The sequence below is a fragment of the Zootoca vivipara genome, chromosome 1, assembly GCF_963506605.1.
Source record: "Zootoca vivipara chromosome 1, rZooViv1.1, whole genome shotgun sequence".
NCBI lineage: Eukaryota > Metazoa > Chordata > Lepidosauria > Squamata > Lacertidae > Zootoca > Zootoca vivipara.
The window spans coordinates 134,121,370-134,144,038 of NC_083276.1; the positions used below are offsets into that span (position 1 = coordinate 134,121,370).

Below are 22,669 nucleotides of genomic sequence, written 5' to 3' on the forward strand. Positions count from 1 at the left end.
GAAAACTGCTGAAATTGCCCTTCTATTACAGTGAGGAAAATGCAAGACATACTGCTCTAATTTGTTTTATTTTTTATTTGCTTTTAGGGTGCAAAAGGCAACATGGGGGTTCCAGGTGTTTCTGGGCTAAAAGGACGACAGGTGAGTAGCTGAAAAAACAGGACTCACTTCCCACTCCATTAGCCACTGGGCTGAGTTTTGACGTTGAATGTTCAAATGTTCAGGATCATATGGAGTAATATTCCAATTTGAACACCTGTTTAGGGGTTGATTGAGGGACACGGGTGGCATTGTGGGTTAAACCACAGAGCCTAGGGCTTGCCAATCAGAAGGTCGGCAGTTCGAATCCCCGTGACGGGGTGAGCTCCCATTGCTCGGTCCCAGCTTCTGCCAACCTAGCAGTTCGAAAGCACATCAAAAGTGCAAGTAGATAAATAGGTACTGCTCCAGCGGGAAGGTAAACGGCGTTTCCGTGCGCTGCTCTGGTTCTCCACAAGCGGCTTTGTCATGCTGGCCACATGACCTGGAAGCTATACACCGGCTCCCTCGGCCAATAATGCGAGATGAGTGCCGCAACCCCAGAGTCAGTCATGACTAGACCTAATGGTCAGGGGTACCTTTACCTTTTCCTTTTAGTGGTTGATATTTAACCAAATCAGAGTGTGATCCTTGAAACTGCTAAAACAGCATATTGAAACCTCTCTTTAAAACCATTTCCAACCTCAGTAGCTTAACAACCATTTTATTTCACCATTATAAAACAGAAGCAGTAAAACCTCAGTGTCTGCCTCTTGCAGTAATGAAGGACAGGATGATTTGAGAATCTCTAACAGGGCAATCCTGTACATGTCCTTTCCAAAGCTCAGTGGGACTTACTCCCGGATAAATGTGTATAGGATGGCAGTCTTAATATACTGTTTAATTTATTGCTGTTTGCCTTTTTAAATATAGGGTGATCCAGGAATTGAGGGTCCAATTGGATATCCAGGTCCCAAGGTAAAAGATTCGTGTCTGTTTATCCTTTTGCCATTTCCCCCCTTCATTTTAGTGGCTCACCAGTTGTCGGATTAACCCTTCATTTGGGGCCACAATGTTTGACCCAGAGGCACTCAGAGGACAGGGGAAAGGCAACCGGCTCCTAGTGCGAAGGACTAGAGGTAGAAAATGCCATGTGGTGATAACTGCACACCTGCAGCATTGATGACGGATCCAGGCCATGAGGCCGACTGCTGCGGACGAATGTCGGAAACAGAAGCAACTCACCTGGCTTGGCTGGGGGAAGCAGGGCTAGTATATAGCTGTATATAATCCAATATAATATGATAAGGCCAATAGGTTGTGTGTTGTTGTTTAAATTATGAATATTGAGGCTGGTCAGCATGGGCATTTAGGGTCTTTGTTAATGTGAAACACTATTCTGCACAGTCACTACCAGCCCTTGTCTGAAATGTTTTGGGTGCATAGTAATTGATGATGGATGATACTCTTACACTTTGCAGAGAGTCCCTAAAGTAAATTCTTTCTGTAAACTCTGTCGGGCCAAAGGGACATGGGTCTGCATGACCAGAGGCTTTTGATGGTGCTTTGGGGTAATAAAAGCTCTGCTTCGTTGCAAACAAATATGTCTTTTTTATTTATTTTTTTCTAGAAATGACTTAGAACTTTTCAGGAAATATATGATCATATATACATGAAATATATGATACTATATCAAAGCCAGAACTCTAAATCGATGTCACACATATCAACAAACATTAACGCAATGTACATTTTTGTTCCTTCTATAGGGTATTCATGGTCTAAAAGGAGAAAAGGTAAGGTATTTTATATACTACATTCAGAAAATTATGGGAAGCATATTGTGATTTTATTCAGACCAGCCAAAATGTCACAAGATAGTGGCAAGCTTTCAAGTGCTCCAGAACTCTTAATCCAGCGAGATGTTTTACAAAGAGGAGGAAAGGGGGGAAATAAGGGGGGGGGAGATTGGACCTCCCAGCTGGAGCCCATAGCCAGGAGGTCCAACTGTAGCCTCAGTTCCAAGATGAAAATTGTAGACAGATTAAATCTCCTCATAGGATGGTGGAGAAATTTAAATGTGAACCTGTCAGATTGGCACTTTCTGAAACTATATGTGAACTGGAACACAGCCATCCTTTAAAATTCTGTTTTCCAACAAAACATGCTTATGAAAGGGCATATCCTGGAGGAAAGTGTGCATAAAATTTGGTGTATAATATATTTGTGTAAACAGTACAGTATACTAAATGCATTCTGTGAGAGGAAACTGCTTGTTCAGATTGCTTAAATATCTAGGGAGGTCTTTGCATGTAATATTGTTTGCTTGCTTTTGGATCATAATCAATTCAGTAACAAAAAATTCTATATATATATTTTCCATTCTGTCGTGCCAGTGTGTCTGCTTTTAATAGGCTTGACTCAACATTGTTTGCTCCCCCCCCCCCTCTTGTATTTGCAGGGAGAGTTTGGAGGAGATGGGCGAAAGGTAAAGGCAAATCCTGGATTGCTACCTAATATTCCAGCTCCGCTTTACTGGTGAGAGCAGCTTTCTCATGCTCTGCTTTTTTCCTTTCAGGGGGCTTTTGGCTTGTTTGGACGGAACGGCACAAGTGGGCAAAAGGTAAGGCTACTCAAGGATTAGGGACGCGGGTGGCACTGTGGGTTAAACCACAGAGCCTAGGGCTTGCCGATCAGAAGGTCAGCGGTTCGAATCCCTGTGACGGGGTGAGCTCCTGTTGCTCAGTCCCAGCTCCTGCCAACCTAGCAGTTCAAAAGCACGTCAAAGTGCAAGTAGATAAATAAGTACCGCTCCGGCGGGAAGGTAAACGGTGTTTCCGTGCACTGCTCTGGTTCACCAGAAGTTGCTTAGTCATGCTGGCCACATGACCTGGAAGCTGTACGCCGGCTCCCTTAGCCAATAATGCGAGATGAGCGCGCAACCCCAGAGTCGGTCACGACTGGACCTAATGGTCAGGGGTCCCTTTACCTTAGCTCAAGGATTAGACACAGTCAACAGGTTGCTTATGTCCTTTAAAGGGAAACCACTATGGCTGCCATCCCACAGCTTGCAAGAGCTGCTCTGCCAACGGAGAGTAAAGCCTGCCAATAGCTCTGGTGGGTGCTGGAGGGCTGCGGGCATCCTTCCCCTGGCCATGTGGACCAAAACGTGGCATTCTGGGATTGTGAGGGGGGCATGTGATAGGAACCCAGGACCTGCAAGATCCTAAGTTCCCTCAAAACACCCCAAACAAGCCAGACACATCCCAGGGTAGCTAATTCCCTCCTATGTCAGACAAAGGGAGAGAGAGAGAGAAATTGAAACCCCCCTCCCCACACCCCCAGGGCTACATCTTGCCGGAGCCAGTGGATTCCCAAAGAGAATGAAAGGTCCATAGAGTTTTCTCTACTGTTCACAGTCTCTCACTTCTTTGTTTTTGCATGTGATCTTTCCAGGGCAAACTGGGGCGCATTGGACCTCCTGGCTGTAAGGGAGACCCAGGCAACAGGGTAGGAATGTTTTCTCATCTTGACTTTGTGCATTCCAGCAGTGGGGGGTGGGGCACAGTGTTTCTTGGAGCATGCTGTGTAAAGCAACATGGCAGCTAACACACAAGTAACAAATATAAAATAAATAATGGTAATAAAAAGACATTTTTTATCGCCTTACCCCACATGTGCCCCACTTGGCAGACTTTCCTTCCTTGCAGGTTTCTAATCAGAGGTTGGGTGGATGATCTGGCATGGATGATTTAACTGAGATTTCTGCATTGCAGGGGCTGGACTAGAGGACCCTCGGGGTCCCTTCCAACTCTTAAGATTCTGTGATTCTATATGACCACTTGGATCGGCAGAATTGGCACTACTACACATGTCACATAATACAGCGGTACCTCGACTTACGAAGATGACCCGTTCTGCGGCCGTCTTCGTAAGTCAAGGTTTTCGAATGCCAAAGTGCCGCTTGTGCGCATGCGTGAAGCACGACTTTGCGCTTCTGCGCATGTGCCGACTGTGCACACCACGCCGTGTAGGTGCAGACCGTGCACGCCAGGCATGCGTGGCGAAAAGACTTCCGGGGTTGTCAACGTTGGAAGTCAAAACCTTCAGAAGTCGAAGCATTCGGATGTTGAGGTCTGACTGTACTCATTTTGCAGATGTAAGAAATTGACCATTTAGTGTGGCAACACCTGCACTTTGGTTTTGGCACTTGCTAAAAACATTCTTGTTTAGCCAGGTCTACCCAGATACTTAGAAATGCTGAGGTAAAAAATTTTTTGAAAAAGATTTTTAAAAAACCTTTATTGACATATACCATTTAAAAACATTAAAGGAAAACAATAACCATACATTAAAACAATTCAAGCAAAACGAAATGCTGAGGTAAATTTTAATCTGTTTTAGTATTTTAACCGAAAAACAGGGTTGTGGATTTTTCTTGAATCTGTTGTTTTATCTTTTTGTAAACTGCTTTGAGGGGTTTTTGTTTTTTTACAATCAAGTGGTGTATAAATTTTATGAAATAAACAAATGGAGTAAGACCTGTAGATCCTATTTTAATTTGCCCCTGAATGCATTCCTGGAGCTGACAGGGAGGTTCCCACGCAGGTGGGCGTCAGGGAGGGAAGAGGCCTCTCTGTCAAAAGGTGGGCTGGCCTTTGATCTGGCATCACAGAGCCCATTGCTTTCCACATGCAGATGTTTCACCTTTGCCTTTCTTCCTAGGGCCCTGATGGTTATCCTGGAGGTGCTGGAGATCAAGGGTTGCCTGGTGACCAAGGGATCAAGGTCTGTACCCTTCCTCAACGTCACTCAAGGCAGCAGAGACACATACTCACTGAGAATAAGCTGAAGGTGTTGGGAGGCAGGTAGCCCCTTGCGCCACAGGTCCAAACGTGTACCCAATATGCAGCCAGGGGAACCATGCTGGCCACCCCATCACAAAAGGACATGGGAAAGGGGCAGAAAGGGGCAATCAAAATGATGGGTTGGTTAGGAGCACCTTCCTCACAAGGAAAAGCTTGTGTCTGGGTTTCTTTAGTTTTGGGGGGAGGTGGCCTTGGGGCTGTGGATGAGGAGACATGATAAAGATTTAGACATTGGTGGTGGGAAAAGAGGGTTCCCCCCCCCTCCCTCTTTAAGCAATACAACATAGAATCTATGATTCTATGATTCTAAGCAATACAACTCTGGGTCAGCCAGTTTGAAAAAGGCACCATTTCACACAACCCGTGGATGTAGTGACGACCACGGTCTTAGGTGGCTCTAAAGGGGGATTTGAAAAACCCCACCCCCTGGGGAAGAGGTTTGCCAGTGGCTACCAGCCATGATAGTTGTGTGAAGCTTCTGCATTCAGAGGCGCCAGTCACGGCAAGCACACAGCAAAGGAGGTCTTCCCTGCAGCATTCCTTTAGCCAAGAGCTGGACTAGGCAGATGAGCTTCGGCCTAATCCGGTGGAACTCTTCTTCTTTTATTGACTCCTGGCTCTTTGGAACGGACACACCTTTTGTACACCTTTTGTACATTTCTGTGCAGAATGTAAATGCTCAACAAAGGCTGCATTGATAAGTCTTATAACTGCTTGAAATTCATGCATTACTTCCAATTCTGATTTTGAATTTAAAATCCTGTTCTGTTACAGAATTGCTATCATTACTGCCAGTCTCTAGGTGTCACTGAGGACTAGAGCAGGCACCGGGGAATTCAGGCAGTGTTTTGTGTGTGTGTGCGCGCGCGCGCGCAAACACACACACACACACACACTGTTTTACACACAAAAACAGAAACTCCGTAGGGGGAAACGTATAGGTACAAAAGTACCTTTGTTTTCTCCCTCAAGGCAAAACACAAAAAAAGCAGAGGAAGCAGAGGAGTCATTGAGAAAATGCTGCAGGGAGAAAGAATTTTTCAAAACAGCCAGTGGCGGAGGAAGGGGGGGTGGTCTGCCTTGGGTGCCATCTCTAAGGGGGGTGACAAGAAGGCTTACCCCTCCGCTCCCAGGTGCGGTGGCGCGAGCCGCTGACATCATGCCGCCGCCACATGCAGAGGATCCGTCCACTGCCGCTGCAGCTGTGAGCAGAGGATCCTGCCACCATCCATAAGGTGCTCGAGCGGCGCTGTCGGCAAACCTCCCAGTGGCACCGGGCGGTTTACGACCCCCTGCACTGGGGGCCAGTTAGTCTTCCTTCGCCCCTGAAAACAGCACCATGGTGTTCCTGATTCAGCCCCCCCCCCCATCTAAAATGTCAAAACAAAACAAAAACCACACACAGCATAAAGGTGGTTTGGCCCTCAGAAGAAAATGACTCAGAAGTAAATGGTGTTGTGGGCAGATCAGCATAACAGCATTTAAAGTGCTACAAACAGATTGGAAGGCTTTATTAAAAATTCCCCAGGTATTTATTGCGACTGTTTGGTGTGTTTCTAACGTACATGCATAATTCTTGAACCCATAAGAATGGAGCTGTGTAAAATATCAGCTATTTAATGTCAATTGTCAAATACCAAACACTGAATATAAAGTAGTTGCCATCTATTTTGCACCAGAATCCCCCCAAAAATGGTTTGGGGGAAAATTCAGACTCCTTATACTACTGCACATGCAATTCAGTTTGATCTACGTAGATGTAGAGCTGGAGTGACCATTTCTTACTACTTCTGTTTCTGCTTAACCTTCTCTATCAGGGTGATCCTGGCCGTCCTGGTCGCAGCGGACCACCTGGGTTGGTTGGAGATAAAGGAAATCGGGTATGTACCCCTCAAATTTTAGACATGCTCTCAGGCGCAGATCTACTATGAAACTAATGATGCTTAAACTCCTGGAGGGACCCCAGAAGCAACTTTAGTCCACCTTGCTAGTAGACGCTATTTGAGTCACATGACTTAAATTGATTGCTTTTTTGTTGTTGCATGTATTTCAACAATCCCAAAGCTTGAGAGTCAGTAGCACAGATGTTGTAAAGGTGTCGTGATCTGTTGTGGAAAAACCCACCAGAGGTTGATCCCATTGAAGAAGGTAACAGGGGTTACCCAGACCTCATTGCTGGTTGTGAAGGGACCAGCATAACAGTTCAAGCTTCAGGGCACCCCAAAATGTAGGTCTACCACTGCATGTTAAAAAACTGCTAGATCCCTCTGAAGTTCTGGGCCATAGTCAGAAGTTACCTTGTTGTTATCATAGTTGTCAGAACAGGAAATGAGAAAATTGGCAGCATTGCTTTAAACCAGGCATCCCCAAACTGTGGCCCTCCAGATGTTTTGGCCTACAACTCCCATGATCCCTAGCTAACAGGACCAGTGGTCAGGGAAGATGGGAATTGTAGTCCAAAACATCTGGAGGGCCGAAGTTTGGGGATGCCTGCTTTAAACTCTCCATGCAGTGATCTGATTCTGTTCCATTTATAGCAACTACAATATGCTAGGCGTTGAATGAGCTGAACTTGGCTAGTCTCCCCACACACACACACACACGTTTAAAAGGGCATCAAATGTTAATCAGCCTGGAAGAAGTGGAACGTTTTTGCTTGGCACCTAAAATGTATAATGAAGGTGTCAGACGAACAGGGCCGGCTCTAGATAGACCCCCGGTGGCGTGGTGAGCCAGGGCGCCGGGCCAGTAGGCAGGGTGCCGCGTGGCAAAGCCGCGCGGAAAACATTCTGTGCCCTGCGAGGGTGGGGGCGCTGGAGCGATCTCCGCCCCTCAGCACCAGGGCGCGCGACCTGCTTGAGACTGCCCTGCAGACGAACCTCCCTGGGAAGAGCATTCCACAGACGGGGAGGCATGGCAGAAAAAGGCCCGTCCTCATGTTGCCACCCTCCGGACCTCTTGTAGCACATGAGGAAGGTCTTCAGAGGATTATCACAGAGTCCAGGTCAGATTATATGGGGAGAGGCAGTCCTTGAGGTATTGCGGTCCCAAGCCATTGAAGCTTTATCGGTCAAAACCAGCACTTTGAATTGGGCCTGGAAACTAGTTGGCAGTCAGTGCAGTTTGGCCAGGATCAGTGTAAGATGCTCAAACTGTCTTGTCCTAGTGAGCAGACTGGCATCCAAATTCTGCACCAGTTGAAGTTTCTAAAGCATTTTCATAGGCAGCCCTACATATAACGCATTGCAATAATCTAACCTTGAGGTTGTAGGGACGCGGGCGGCGCTGTGGGTTAAACCACTGAGCCTAGGGCTTGCCGATCAGAAGGTCGGCGGTTCGAATCCCCACGACGGGGTGAGCTCGCGTTGTTCGGTCCCAGCTCCTGCCAACCTAGCAGTTCGAAAGCACGTCAAAGTGCAAGTAGATAAATAGGGACCGCTCCAAGCGGGAAGGTAAACGGTGTTTCCATGCACTGCTGGCCACATGACACAGAAGCTGTACGCCGGCTCCCTCGGCCAATAATGCAAGATGAGCGCCACAACCCCAGAGTCGGTCACGACTGGACCTAATGGTCAGGGGTCCCTTTACCTTTACTAACCTTGAGGTTGTCAGAGTATAGGCAGCAGTAGTCAGGCTATCCTTGTCCAGATAGGGGTGCAGCTGGACCACCAGCTGAAGCTGATGGAAGGCACTCCGGGCCACTGAGGCCACCTGAGCCTCAGGTGACAGCAAAGGATCCAGGGGGACCCACAAGCTGTGCACCCACTCTTTCAGAGTGGTAACAGCAGGGCAAGAAGCAGCCCAGCACATCCCCTGCTGACAGAGGTCATCATCGTACAGTGTGACCAGAGCAGTTTCTGTGCCAAAATTGGGCCTAAGATTAAGATGGATCTTACATAAGTAAATAACCAATTCAGCACATGAATGGAGACCTCTGGACCATGCAAAGATGTGACTCTCTGTACTGTCTGTGCCCCATTATACGTAGGCTGTGCTCTGACCCTGCCCTTCCTTGCCCTTCCCTTCTCCCCAAAGGTCTTCTAATGCCATTTCCTTTTATTTTTCAAAGGGACCAAAAGGCACCAATGGATCTCCTGGCACTCCTGGCACAAAGGGAGCCAAAGGTGGCCCTGGAACTCTTGGACCCAAAGGAGAACCTGTAAGATTCTAACCCCACTTACTTCATCTGTCTGTCTGTCTGTCTGTCTGTCTGTCTGTCTGTCTGTCTGTCTCTATCTATCTATCTATCTATCTATCTATCTATCTATCATCTATCGCAATAGCAAGATTTCCATAAAGGCAAGTATTCTAGGTTGCTACTGCTTGGCTACACTCCTAAATGCTTCAACAAGATACAGATCCTACTCCTTCTTCCAGAGCAATATTAAAACTGGATTTGTTCACAATCAGCGATTGAGATTCATGCCAGATCTGTGCATTCCAGTATGCAAGCAACCAAATGTCATCCAGTTAGAAGTTGGATATGTGCTGACATTTAATTTGATTGTGCTTTTAACAGAGGACATGATCCAGCTCACATAAAGCACTTTTAAGATGCTTTGGTTTCAGTTGGAGAGTTAAATTTAACCTGAAATTTCTCTCATTGAAATAATTGTGATTTAGAAAGTTTAACTTTGGTTGGACCAGACACAAAGCTAATATAGGAATTTATGTCTTCCCTTCGCACAAACCCCACAGCCCACTTAATGGGATTATATTCACAAACCAGCCACATTGAAAGCCTTGTTTCTTGCTTTTACTTTCACCCACTCTTTATCTTTCTTGCAGTAAGTGTCAATCCACCCGTTGCACAGAATTATGTCCTACAAGTTTGCTTTACTCTTTTAACCTAGCTGTGTAGAAGCAGAAGGAGGGAGGGGAAGCCGAGAAAGGCTACTCTCCTACTTGGTCCTTTTACAGCTCAAAGTCCTCCTCTCTAAGCCTCTTTTTGACCTATGTATGGGAAGAAAGATACTGAGTCCCCATAGCATACCCTGTGGATGGAAAGGCAGCTTGGGAAGGCCAATTTTAAGCTAGAAAAGTTACAGATGAGAAGTTATGCAGCCTTTTCTCACCTGATCACGCTTGGAGGAGGCCCCCCGGACTTGATTTGCAATTAAGCTTGAAGAAATGAACAATTTGGCAGGTGACTCGAAAAATAGTTCAATTTCTCTGGGCCCATTTCAGGAACCTTTTTGCACCCCTAATGACATCAACAAGGGTGCAAGGCGGTGTCTGAATGCCACGGACACTGCCCCATCTCTGGCAAGAGCATTGCATGAAATGGGGCGTCATGGCAATGGGAGAACTGGGCCCAACAGAGGTTGGAGTCCTCCTTCAGACACGCCTGGTTCTTTCAGCTCAAATAAGGCACAAAGGGTGTGCTTGAAGAGCATTTGCTCAATATCAAGATCCTTTTGTTTTGTTTGCTTTCATTGTTTCTTTTTTTAAAGGGCCGCCGTGGTGATCCTGGAACCAAGGGGGGACCTGGAGGTGCTGGACCCCCAGGCGGGAGAGTAAGTTCATCAGGTTTCCAAAGTAATGGAAGGAAATCCACCCCTAATTAACTGGGGGGCGGAGAGAGAGATACATTGTTTATTATTTTTTATTCTAGTCATAATGATTATAAAATAAGCCTGTGAAACAACAAAAGCACATTTGATGTTTTTCATAGAATCATAGAATTGTGGAGTTGGAAGGGACCCCAAGGGTCATCTAGTCCAACCCCCTGCAATGCAAGGTTGTTGTTGCTTAATTTTTAAAGCCAAGCTCTTTCACAAGACTGACTAAAGCTGACTAAACCCTACTGTATCTGCTATGTCAGGCATGTCCAACAGGTAGATCATGATCTACTGGTAGATCACGGGGTGTTCCTGGTAGATCCTGGTTGATCTCTGGCGCCCCAGCAATCTCCTTAGAAAAAAACCAAAAAAAAAAAAAACAAACCCACAACTTTGGCTTCCTAAAAAAGCTCAACAACTTTCGCTTCCCAAAAAAAGCTCAAAAACTTTGGGTAGATCACTGTTAGTTTTTTACGATGATGGGTAGATCACTGCCAGTTTTTAAATACTGTGAGTAGATCACTGTCTATTGGGAGTAGGACGTCCCTGTGCTATGTGATTAGCCTCCAAGAAGGAATCCCCCACATGCACTGTCTTGCGAGGTCTTGAGAGAGCAGCTCCTCTGAATTGGGTTGCTGAAGTTCAGGTCTGCTTTCTTAAGATGGAGAGAGAGAGACACTCCACTGGTCGTCCTCCTAGGAGGAGCACATGGCCTCCCACCGAAACAGCATGCAGGTGACAAACCACCCATCCAAAGAAAAAATGCTAATGAGCATTGGCTTGCAGGTCCATAGCAGGCTATCTGATTTTCTGTGGGTAAATCCAGATTAAATGAAGAAAACCTCCAGGCTGGCATTTTGAGGAAATCATTGGTAGTGTGGATGATGCAAACAAATTTGTATGCATAAGTAGCACTCATTCCGTTACAGATTCCGCCTAAAAGCACCTTGACCTCAAACAGCAGGGAGCTGGTGGTCGTAGCTATAGCTATGGCTGTAGCTTCTGTGAGACTTCTTGTCACCAGAGAAGGTTTAGGAACTTGCTGAACTTGGACTGAACTGATTGGCTCTCTAACGCCTTGTTTCTTCTTTCACAGGGAGACCCTGGTTCTGAGGGCCAGAGGGGGCTACCAGGAGAAGTTGGAAACAAGGGAGGCAGGGTATGAAAGAATGACAAAATGGCAGAACATTTTCCCTAAATGCACAGGAGGCAGCAGGGGCTCCCCAAGCAGTTTATTCGAAAGCAGATTTGAAAATACTTGTTCATCAAGGACTTCACTGCTGGTGTATGTTCGCATTGATGAGACTGAAGTGCCAAGTTTGAATCCAGCAAAATGGGGCTCAAAATTATGTTGAGTGTTGAGCACATCTTTTTGGGGGGGGGGACATCCTCTGCTCCACTCCTGATGACAGAAGCAAGAAAACAGTGGGGGAGGGAAGGAGTTCCCTCATCTCAGCTGCCAACTGTTAACTAATTTGATATTTCTTCCCTTGAACAGTCCGAAATGTTTACTTCATGCAAGGTCTGACTCTCCCTCTCGTTTCTGTGTTTCACAGGGAGATCGAGGATTGCCTGGCCCACGAGGGACTCAGGGTGCTGTGGGAGAGCCAGGAAAGCCTGTAAGTTTCATTCACATGCCTCTTCCACCTGTGGCCATTGGCTTGCTCTCCATGCAGCTGGCAAGAGAGGCTCCCCCCCTTGCCCCCACCCCCAGCAGACATCCCTTTTGTTGTGCATTCATGACGATTTGTGCTCATGGAGGTATTGGGGAGGTTATACACAATCTTACTTTCAGTACTGTTTGAGCCTGCATCATTTCCGATCAGTGCATGTCCCATAGCCTCCCGCTGAGATCCCGTAACTCCTTGTATCACAAATGTTCTACATTATATTTTTTTTTGGTCCTGCTTTCCTTGTGCTCCATAGTGCAGGAGTTCCCTGCCAAATGACAGACAATAAAGCAGAAACACTGGGAAGCTTCACAGAACAACTGATAAAGTGGAATGGAGTGCGGTCAGTCCAGTATAAATCTTCCACTAAAGGACTATGATAGCATCAATGACATACTTGCAAAAAAAATCCAATCTGGGGAGGCTTTAGGAATATTTTGTCTCAGTTTTCTGAGGTCACAGATTAATTCCATGTCAATCAGGATTTAATATCAGAAACATTGTCCCCCATTTGTGTGTGAGCAAAAAGAGTTTCCTCTGAGACTTCCCTCCTTCCTGTCATACGGAATCATTGTAGGGTTGGAAATCACATCCGTGGTAGCATCTCTGCCACCCCCCCCAACTCACCATGTGCTTTATGCAACCCTCTTTTGCAGGGCTCACGAGGGGATCCTGGTGATGCTGGTGTCAGGGGCGACGCCGGGGTGCCAGGTCCAAAGGTAAGCCATAGGTATAACCTTGAGAAACAGGGTTGTGTTTACAATGATATTGTAATGTTGGTCTGATCCCGCAGGCCTCATCACTGGCCTCTTTTAATGCTGGTAATTTTCTAGCCACAGAAAGTCTCTTTTTCCTTAAGCAGTCCAAGCTCCAGATTTTTTGTATCTGTAATTCAATATATTTTAAAGGACTTATTTCCCTTACTGTCAGGGGATTCTTGCTGACTAAATTAGGAACTGGAGTTCTGCAGTGGCTCAGTGGGCATCTCAATGCGCTTCTGCTTGTCAGACTTTTAACCCCAAGACATAACATACTGTACTCCAGAGGAAGGGAGGGAGATGTGGCAAATATAGAGCTATGCTTTCTTTGAAGAATCATTCTCTCTTTTTAAAACAAAATTCTAGGGTGACAGAGGAAGACCTGGCTTTAACTATCCTGGTCCAAGAGGAACTGCGGTATGTTTTGTTCACGTAAAGTATTCACATACCTCACTTGGAAAGTGTTATGTATTAGTGTATATCGTTTTCCCTCAGGTCCTTGACAGTTGTTTTAGGAGGAAACTTTAGGAGAGAACTTTGAATTATGTTTGATACATTGTTTGAGCCAGCCTCTATAAAAGCAGGCCGGGTCGGCAATGCAGTTCAGTTCTGTTCTGGCTTCTGAATAAAGAGCTTCTTGAAGAATCGCCGTGTCGTCTACCCACTATTTAATAGAAAGGAAGCTTCAGAAATTGCTACAGAAATTCTTTGTCCAGCCCCCTTCGGAATAGGCCACTCGGCTCTGGCAACAAGCCATTTGCGGCCGTGAGTTTAATGCTGTCATTTTCTAGACTTACTGAATGTTATTAAAATAGGATTTCATTTTTAATATCATTCCAGAGCTATGAATGGGTTTTGATGTTGTTGTTTTAAACTGTTTTTAAGCTTTGAGGATTGGGCAAAATAAGGTGCTTGATATGGACAAATGAGCAAATAACTGAATTAAAAGTAAATACTATTTTCCTTATGTGTTTGATGTACATCATCATTGGGGTGAAAGCTACTCCAGAATCAGTTTGCTGTTTTAGAAATAGGAATCTATTATAAATAAAAAAGGAAGGAAGGAAGGAAGGAAAATGGTGAAATCTGAATCGAAACCTGGTTCTGCTTTAGTTATATTACACATTATTTAAAGCATACAATAGGAAAGAGGGTATTTTTCTGAGTCCATTAGATTATGCCAGCGTGCAGCAAAATATTGAAAGAGACATGTTTGCAAGAGATCACTACAGTTTCATTTTTCATTTTGAACCCCTTGACATGTCTAAGAAATCTGGGAGCAAATCAGTCCTGATTTCCTTTTATTGCTGCTTTTTAATGCATATGCTAGATTATGACACGTAACCACCTGGAGGTTTTCTGTAGAGCAGGGCTTCCCAAACTTGGGTCTCCAGCCGTTCTTGAACTACAAATCCCATCATCCCTGACCGCTGGTCCTGCTAGCTAGGGATGAAAGGAGTTGTAGTCCAAAAACAGCTGGAGACCCAAGTTTGGGAAACCCTGCTGTAGAGTAAGCAGTATATAATTTTTGTGAAATAAAATAAGAAAATATGCCTCCACACCTCACTCTCTCAGGAGAAGGATAGACCGTGTGAAGGAACAAGTCGTCCATTTCTGCCCAGTCTGGAATCACATGAGTTCACTTCAAGAGGCTGCTAATTAGATGTTCTAAGAGCCCCTGCTTTCTGTTGGACCCACTGGAAAATTCCTGTGCTCAGCAACTCTAGATGCCTAGTTGGCCACAACTGTCCTTTACTTTAGTATTTGTCCATCCTTGCTATGTCTGGGGAAGCCCATGAAACTGAACGCTGACTGACTGTTCTCTGTTTCCAGGGTGAGAAAGGTGAGAAGGGCCTTCCAGGACCAGAGGTATAGTATGATCACATGTTTGCCACCTTATTCTGCCAAGAAAGCTAGTGATCCTGGTCTTTTCAGTGTGTTGATTTCTTTGAAATGCTTATGAGGATATGGAGGGCCACTTCTCAGGCTGTGTCCACACAGAAGCTATTGTGTGGCTTGTTTTTCATGTCGGTGGAACACCAAAGCACAAGTGAGCCACAAAACCACACATTCGTTGTGCTCGGTCCAATTAAATCATTCTCACGTGGCTCAGTGCTGTGACTCCTGTTGCCATTATGAAGTACAGTTGTACCTTGGAAGAAGAACGGAATCCCTTCCGGAAGTCCATTCGACTTCCAAAACATGAGAAAACCAAATCACAGCTTCTGATTAGTTGCAGGAAGCTCCTGCAGCCAATCAGAAACTGTGGAAGCCCTGTCGGACGTTCAGGATCCAAAAGAACATCAAACCGGAACAGTTACTTCCAGATTTGCAGTGTTTGGGGGTCAAAACGTACAAGTTCCAGGGCATTCGACAACCAAGGTACGACTGTATACAAGGCTTAACTACTGTAGTGTTGACTTGGATTATTTTCTCTGTATAGCCAGGCTTATTGCTATTTTGTCTGTGAAAAAATGCATTCTGCGCTCAGGTACTTTTCCTCTATACTTCCAGCTTAGCTCTAAGCCTTCCAGCATCAGCACAGAGAACTGCTTTAAAGGAATAATAGAAGTGCCCTTAAAGGAATAATAAAGGATAAAGGGGGGTTGAAAGGGGGGCAGTAGAGAAAAGAAACATCTTTATTCTTCTAACATTTTTTGGAACAGGGTGCAAGAGGTGACTTTGGACTAAAAGGCCCTCCAGGAAACAAAGGAGAAAGAGGTGAACCTGTAAGTAGCCTGCTCTCTTCTACACTCCGATTACTAATGAATGTGTAGGACATAAACAGTTAGTTAGTTAGATTCACAATGTGGATTTGCTGGACACTTTTTATGTACCCCAAAATATATTGGAGCTGAATTTCAATTTGTGTTGCCCTTTCACTTGTCAGGGTTTGGAGTGATAAGTCTAGGAAACAATGGGATAATGCCTGTCTTTCGTAAACTTTGAGCTCCCTGATCAATTTTAAATTATACTCTAGAACCACCTAATCTTAGGCCAGCTGAATGTAGGAAGCCACACTTCTAAACAGCTGATCCTGTGTAGACCTCCTTAAATGCCAGTGAACAATAACCCCCTTCTGTTGTTCAGAAGAATGCACAAACTGCCTAGGGGCACACGAGGAGCCCCTGCCCAAAGGGTGGAACACAAAAGTTTCTTTGGAGATTCTAATCATGCTGAGCTGAATGCTGTTTAAATTCTCCCTTTGATCCAGAACCTGATTACTAGTGGCCTGGAAAATTCTCACCATGTTCTGCTGCACACAGCACAACCCCCCCTGCAGACCTTTCTGCTCAGTGCACATAGTTTGCAGATCTCATGTTCTTCTGAACCCTCATGTGTCTGGGAATGCGGGTAGTACTATGTTTCCCAGATCTGTGTGCAGGTTTGATCTCTACATCTTCGTTGTGAGAAATTCTGGTGTCCACTGGTGTTTCCCACACTGGTGATTCCTGGCACTGCATAAATTCCCTCAATCACATGGCTAAACAAATGTGGAGGCTCCTGCCATATCTAGCTGGCCCCTGGGTTTGTCCTCTATGGAGAGGAAGAAGGGTTTTAGGTTTCTCAGTCTGTGTTTTCACCTGCTTCTAAGAGCGTTTTTAGGTTGCCGATGTCTATTAAAAATACGATGTGATAGGCTGGAGACAGGCAATACTCAAGCTGGTTTGAAACTGGTTTGAGAGAAGTTTTGCTTCTCATAGCAGGAAGGAAGGAAATATATATTTTTCACAACTGCCAATGAGGATAAAAGTACTAAGAATAATTAAACACTTTGTGTGCTATAGAAATTATTGGTAAAAGAATATTTGAGACATTGTAATGGGTAAGCAAGTAGAGGGTCCCCTGGTCTCTAGGACACTGAATTCATGTTAATTGAAATACTTTCCCCCCCCACCTCGTGTTGCTAAACTTATAAGCATGCATTTCTTTCCCCCTCTCTTTTTCTAGGCTGATCCTGGCCCACCCGGTGAGCCTGGACCCAGAGGACCTCCAGGCGAAGGAGGCCCTGAGGTACTGCAGCTGAGGATTGCCTTGGGCCCTAGATTTTGCCAGCTCCTTCCTTTGATATTCTGGAGCTGGGCCACAGGACTCAGTTGCACAACATGAGCAGCCACCAGACACACAAAAATGAGATGAACAACCTGAGCCTGCTGAATACAGCTTTCTATTAAAAGGAAGAGAAAACAGATATGTCTTGAATTCAGATTTTTGATTTAAAAAAAACACGAATGTATTATCCTTGATGGGCATTCTGAATCTGAATTCAGTGGTCACCTCACCTCAAAAGGGATATTGTGGAGTTGGAAAAGTTTCAGAAAGGGGAAAGCAAAGTGATGCAGGGGTGGAGCAACTCCCCTAGGAAGAAAGGTGGAGTGTTTGGGTTCCTTTAGTTTGAGAGAAAATGCAAGCAAGAGGAGGCATGATAGAAGTTTATAAAATTCAGCATAGAGAAAGGGAACAGGGGGAAATCCCTCTCTCATAACTCTAGAAGTCGTGGACAGCCAATGAAGCTGAATGTTGGAGGGCGAAGGGCAAGCAAAAGGAAGTCCTTCTTTAAGACAGTAGAGTTAAGCTATGGAACTCCCTCCCACAGGAGGAAGGGATAGCAACTTAAGGCTCATCCACTTTTCCACTTAGGGCTCATCCCCCCTCCCCCACTTGCTCTTGAGCTGCCAGTGCTCCCAGGGTGACTTGTGTAAAAGCAGTACAAAGCAGGGGCGTACCCAGGATCAAAATTAGGGGGCCAAGGGGCGGGGCGGGAGGGGAGGGGCCACAATGGGGATGTGGGCGGGGCTACGTGGCCTGCTCCTTTCAGCTGTTCAGAGGAAGCAGCCCCAGGCTCCCGCTCCCCGCGCAAAGCTCCAGAGATGCGTGGGGAGCGTAAGCCTGGGGCCGCCACACTGTGCCCCTCAGCCTTTTGCTTTTGGGGGGGCAATTGCCGCCTGCCCCCTGCCTACGCCCATGGTACAAAGATTCACAAATTATTAAAACGGTAAAAATGGTCTGTAGGTAGCCTATTTAAAACAGTAGTGATGATGATGATGATGATGATGATGGTGTTATTTCACCCCTGTTGCTGCTGCTTGTCTTCCTCACCAGGAAATTGGTTCTGAGGTCTCTGTGAGGGGAGGAGGAACTTGGTCCTCAGCTGCGGGAAATGGTGTGCCCTGTAAATTATCCTTTCCCTGCTCCTGTGGCCAAGTCAAGCCCAATAGCATGGATGGAGCGGAGCTGAATGTGCATTGGAGAGAGAGAGAGAGAGAGAGAGAGAGAGAGAGAGAGAGAGAGAGAGAGAGAGAGATGAAACACCCCTGAAGTCATCTTCTCCATTTTTTTTATAGGGTGGCCCTGGCCCGGCTGGAGATCCTGGCCTGACTGTAAGTGGAGAAAGAAAAACCTATATTTATTCTTCCACCTGTGGAGCTGGATGTCAGTTCCACAGTTCTAGTGTCAGTTCCAGTTTGCTGTGGAATATAGCAAGGACATTCAAATGGTTGCTTCCGACTATGTGGAAAATATTCCTGATGAAAACTGCAGCAGTAGAGGGAGAAAGGCTTGTGTATTATTCAGTCAAGTTTTCACAATGACAAGATGGAATGAAAACTAGCAGAATCATCACTCAAACTGCACTGACTGATTTCCTGCCAGATCTTGCCATGCCATCAAACAATTTAGGACCTTACATTCAGAGCACCTCTTTAATTATTTTCTTTCTTTCTTTTTCTTGACAGGAATGTGATGTGATGGCCTACATCAGAGAGACCTGTGGCTGTTGTGGTTGGTTCAGAGTCTTCTCCTTGTGGACTTATAAGAATAATTAGTTTGCATAATCTTGCTTTAGAGTAGGATGCCTCTCTCAGGAGGATGCATTTTATTCCCAAAGATCATAGTCATGCAGTGATTTCCCTCTGTCCTTCTGTGGGAGCCTTGCTTGGTCGGAGACTAAATAGATTTCATGAGATCAGCAGAGACATCTCACTGTGCCTTTGGTACTCCCAAGAAATGTTTGATCACATATAAGAAACAGAAATACTGTCTCCATAAGTTGAGAAAGAGGGGGATTTATACAGAGAGAGTGCCCAGTGTTAATCAAAGTATATATTTGGGTTGCATGGGGTTGCACTCACAAGAAGGCTTCAAGAACAGGTGCTTCATATGAGCTGCGATGGCACCACTGCATTTTCCCAGGCCAAGGCTCCTGACTTCCAGTGCTGCCCAGATAAAGAAACCAGGCTGGGAGCACCCCCTTTGGTACTGCCGTATTCCTCTGTGTTCACTGCTGATCCTGGAGGCGAGAGCTGGAAATAGCCGTACAGTGTCCTGCCTGTTTCCAGGAAAGAACATTGCAGTCACTGGGAAACACAAGGAAGGGCTGTTAAGAGCCTGCTTGTTGTCCCTCAGATACGTGGCTTTATAACACAGCATGCCATCTGTTCCAGGGTCCTCCAGGTTGGTGATGTCATAGGCTGGTTTTATGGTGTTTGGATGCAAAGCTTCTGACTGCTCTTTCTCTGCTTTCCATAGACTGTGAGAAGCGGTGTGGCCCCTTGGACTTAGTCTTTGTTATAGACAGCTCAGAAAGTATTGGCTACACCAATTTCACCCTGGAGAAGAACTTTGTCATCAATGTGGTGAGCAGACTTGGTTCCATTGCCAAGGATCCAAAATCTGAGACAGGTTAGTGGTATGGCTGAGAATCTGATTTTATTGCTGAACATTAGAACATGTGATGATGAGATGCTTGTGCAGTGCCTAACCCAATATTGGGAACTCAGATATCTCTTGGTTTCCAGAAGTGTTCCATTTGCCTTGATCATGTTGAGCATGTGTTGTGTATGCCATCTAACTGTGCTTGCTATGTGGCAAGCGCAGAAGCCTGGGGAAAGAGGCATGTGCAAAGAGCGGAAAAGAAGAATCTTGGCAGGAATCTCTCTGCTGTTTCTTTCCTTCTCCAAACAGCAGCACAAATGAGAGAAAACCATGGTTCTAGGTGCGTCAGAAGGTCTAATGGCAGAGCTGGAACTTAACTCTTTTGTGGAGAAGATCAGACACACAGGAGAGGCTCTTCTTGTTCCAAATTGCAGTGCAAACAATCGCATGGGCAGCCGCCCTTACTGGGCCACCTCCCCCTTGGAGGACCCTAGCGAAAGGATTTGTGGACATCCAGCTTTGATTTTGTGTCCTGCAAGTGCTGCATTTGTCGCAGGAAAGCTTGTGTGTGCATAGAAATGCCTTTGATTAGAACTGAGGTGGGCACTGCTATGAGTGAGTGCCACACATTCTATAAGTGCTTGAGATGACATGGCAGAAGAGAACAGGCACCTGTATTCCTTACATAAGTCTGTACTACATCTGGGCAGCTTTTTCCTAACTGTTCCCCTAAATGAAAATGATTTTAAACCACAGAGACTTTGGTTTCCAGAAGGCTCCCTGGCTGCAGGGCAATGGGATGCCTGCCTTAAGGGGAAATGAGGTCTCTCTTGGTCCAGGGAGGTGGAACTGATGGTTTCTTTCCCTGGCAGGCGCCCGTGTTGGGGTGGTGCAGTACAGCCATGAAGGGACATTTGAAGCCATCCAGCTGAACGATGACCGCATTGACTCCCTCTCCAGTTTCAAAGAGGCAGTGAAGAAGCTGGAGTGGATTGCAGGGGGCACATGGACCCCCTCTGCACTTCAGTTCGCCTACAACACCCTCATCAAGGAGAGCCGGAGAGACAAAGCCCGGGTCTTTGCTGTGGTGATTACAGATGGTCGCCACGACCCCCGCGATAGCGAGTCCAACTTACCGGCTCTCTGCAGCAAGGGGGTCACTGTCCATGCCATTGGGATTGGTGACATGTTCAACAAGAAGGAGGAAGACGAGACCCTGAGCTCCATTGCCTGTGATGATGACAAGAGAGTGCAGAGAATGAAGCTGTTTTCGGAGCTGGTGGCTGACGAGTTCATCGACAGCATGGAGCATGAACTTTGTCCAGGTCTGTCAATCCTGCCCCCACTGAGGATGGAATGAAGTAGTGGGAATGTGATCTTAACTCCCTCAGCTTTTGCTTTAAGGTTTATGGTCACAGCCGCTCCAATTTAAAGCAGGTTCTCTCTCTCTCTCTCTCTCTCTCTCTCTCTCTCTCTCTCTCTCTCTCGGCACCATATCTTCAAAGTGGGCAACAATGGGCTACATCAAAGCCAATAGCAAGCTACATTACATCATTCTGATGGGATCTAGGGCCCATCCTTTCCCAAGGGGGGTCAGGCTGGTCACAACATGTTTCAAAAAGGACTAAAACTGAAAAGTAAAACATAAATTATGTACAGCTGTATTGGGAGAAATCCACACAATCCCAGTATTACTAATATATCCCAGACTAATTCCACCTCACTTCCCAGTGCCAACTAAAACTCAACCTGATGCAAGCCAGTCCTGCTGATCTTGTACAGTCACCATATTTTGCGCCAACTAGAAACCTCTGAATGAATTTCAAAGCCGGACTGTTGGAGGGCACGTCATAGGAGTCCAACGTGGAGAGTCCGTTAGCATGTTCACCAGCCCCCAGGCATTCCTCTGGAGGCCACTAAACCTGCCCTATAGCTTCTTGGTTGAGACTGAAATCCTAGATCTATCGGATTTACTTCCAAGTGTAAGGCCCTCTTTTTTCCTCCAGTGGTTGGGGAAACTCCCCCATAGGTGGTGTTGAACCCTGTGCTCTTTGTAAAGCAGAGGCTGGGAACCTGCTGGATGCGGCCCTTAGCACTGTCTCTCTCTGGCCCTGCTCTATTTCCTCCTCAAGCGTGTTTGTGTCCTTGAGCTCTTGCTTGCCTGGATGGAGAGGGGCGTGAGGGGGCTGGGGGGCAGAAACTTCTGTGTGCCTAACTGTTATTAAACAAATGGGGTTCTGCATGGTTTCAATCAAACATCTTCATTCTTTTTTCAGATCCTCAGATTGTCTGCCCTGAACTGCCCTGCCAAACAGGTAAAAGTGTTTGTCATTGTGTCCCTGCCATCCGCTCCCTGTTCACTGTATCACCTGATTTGGAAAAATAATGGATAGTTCTAGTCCAGGAAACAGAAGGTGGGGTAGGGAGAGCCTATGTTGACCAGAATGCCAATACGTCTCCTTTTCAACATTATTCCATTATACTTAATCATCTATATCTGCAAGTAAATGCATTTTTGCATTACAGCTAGTTTACATCCTGGGAATAGCCATTTACACTCTGAGAATGTGTGCCAATATTGCGACCATTCCGGAGCCTTCTCTGAAACAGTCTGTCAGAGGATAGAAACACTTTATGACCTACTCCATTTGTGGGGATTTCTGATCTAATCCTCCAGCCAGACAACAAGTAGACAGGTTTATGGCAGGAAGAATGTGAAATTTGCAGAGTTGTGAGGAAGACCAGTTTTCGTCAGCAAGGCCATATGTGTAATGAGCTCTGGATAAAACCTCATAGTGTGGTGGAGACTCAGGCTTAGGCCCTGCTGTCCTGCAGGTTTAGGACAAAACCAAATGCTCTTTGAGCTTTGCTTCTGAAGTCCAAAGAGCACAACCCTTTAAATCTGGATGAAAGGGATATGTTCAGCCCTGCCCAGTCAAGGCTTGTTAGAAGCTGGTCCTAGCCCACAAATGAACAACAGGCAAGACCCTTTCTATGACTGACAGAGAATAGAGGAACCAGATCAGGGCGAAAGCCTGCAGCTTAAGTTAAAAGAGATAAAGGGAGTTGATCAATGCGTAGTATTTCTAGTGCTGTTCTAATAAGTCCTGCTATTATTTAAGTTTAGATTTGGTTGCAGT

The 22,669-nt window shown here is 45.9% G+C and overlaps 1 protein-coding gene across 2 annotated transcripts in view; it reads left to right on the top strand.

Moving 5' to 3' along the window:
• The window catches only part of COL6A2 (collagen type VI alpha 2 chain), a 47,374-nt gene that overhangs the window by 13,810 nt on the left and 10,895 nt on the right, over positions 1-22,669 (top strand). Inside the window, exons 6-27 of one of the 2 annotated variants that reach the window (XM_035139536.2) lie at positions 88-141; positions 952-996; positions 1,788-1,814; positions 2,480-2,506; positions 2,597-2,641; positions 3,475-3,528; positions 4,744-4,806; positions 6,704-6,766; positions 8,956-9,045; positions 10,340-10,402; positions 11,544-11,606; positions 12,004-12,066; positions 12,774-12,836; positions 13,242-13,292; positions 14,709-14,744; positions 15,542-15,604; positions 16,827-16,889; positions 18,221-18,256; positions 18,611-18,656; positions 19,404-19,556; positions 20,402-20,854; positions 21,806-21,844. In XM_035139536.2, the coding sequence (XP_034995427.1) occupies positions 88-141; positions 952-996; positions 1,788-1,814; positions 2,480-2,506; positions 2,597-2,641; positions 3,475-3,528; positions 4,744-4,806; positions 6,704-6,766; positions 8,956-9,045; positions 10,340-10,402; positions 11,544-11,606; positions 12,004-12,066; positions 12,774-12,836; positions 13,242-13,292; positions 14,709-14,744; positions 15,542-15,604; positions 16,827-16,889; positions 18,221-18,256; positions 18,611-18,656; positions 19,404-19,556; positions 20,402-20,854; positions 21,806-21,844 (1,660 nt within the window). The remainder of the gene's footprint in view (positions 1-87; positions 142-951; positions 997-1,787; positions 1,815-2,479; positions 2,507-2,596; positions 2,642-3,474; positions 3,529-4,743; positions 4,807-6,703; positions 6,767-8,955; positions 9,046-10,339; positions 10,403-11,543; positions 11,607-12,003; positions 12,067-12,773; positions 12,837-13,241; positions 13,293-14,708; positions 14,745-15,541; positions 15,605-16,826; positions 16,890-18,220; positions 18,257-18,610; positions 18,657-19,403; positions 19,557-20,401; positions 20,855-21,805; positions 21,845-22,669) is intronic. The other variant, XM_035139547.2, reaches the window with a different exon arrangement.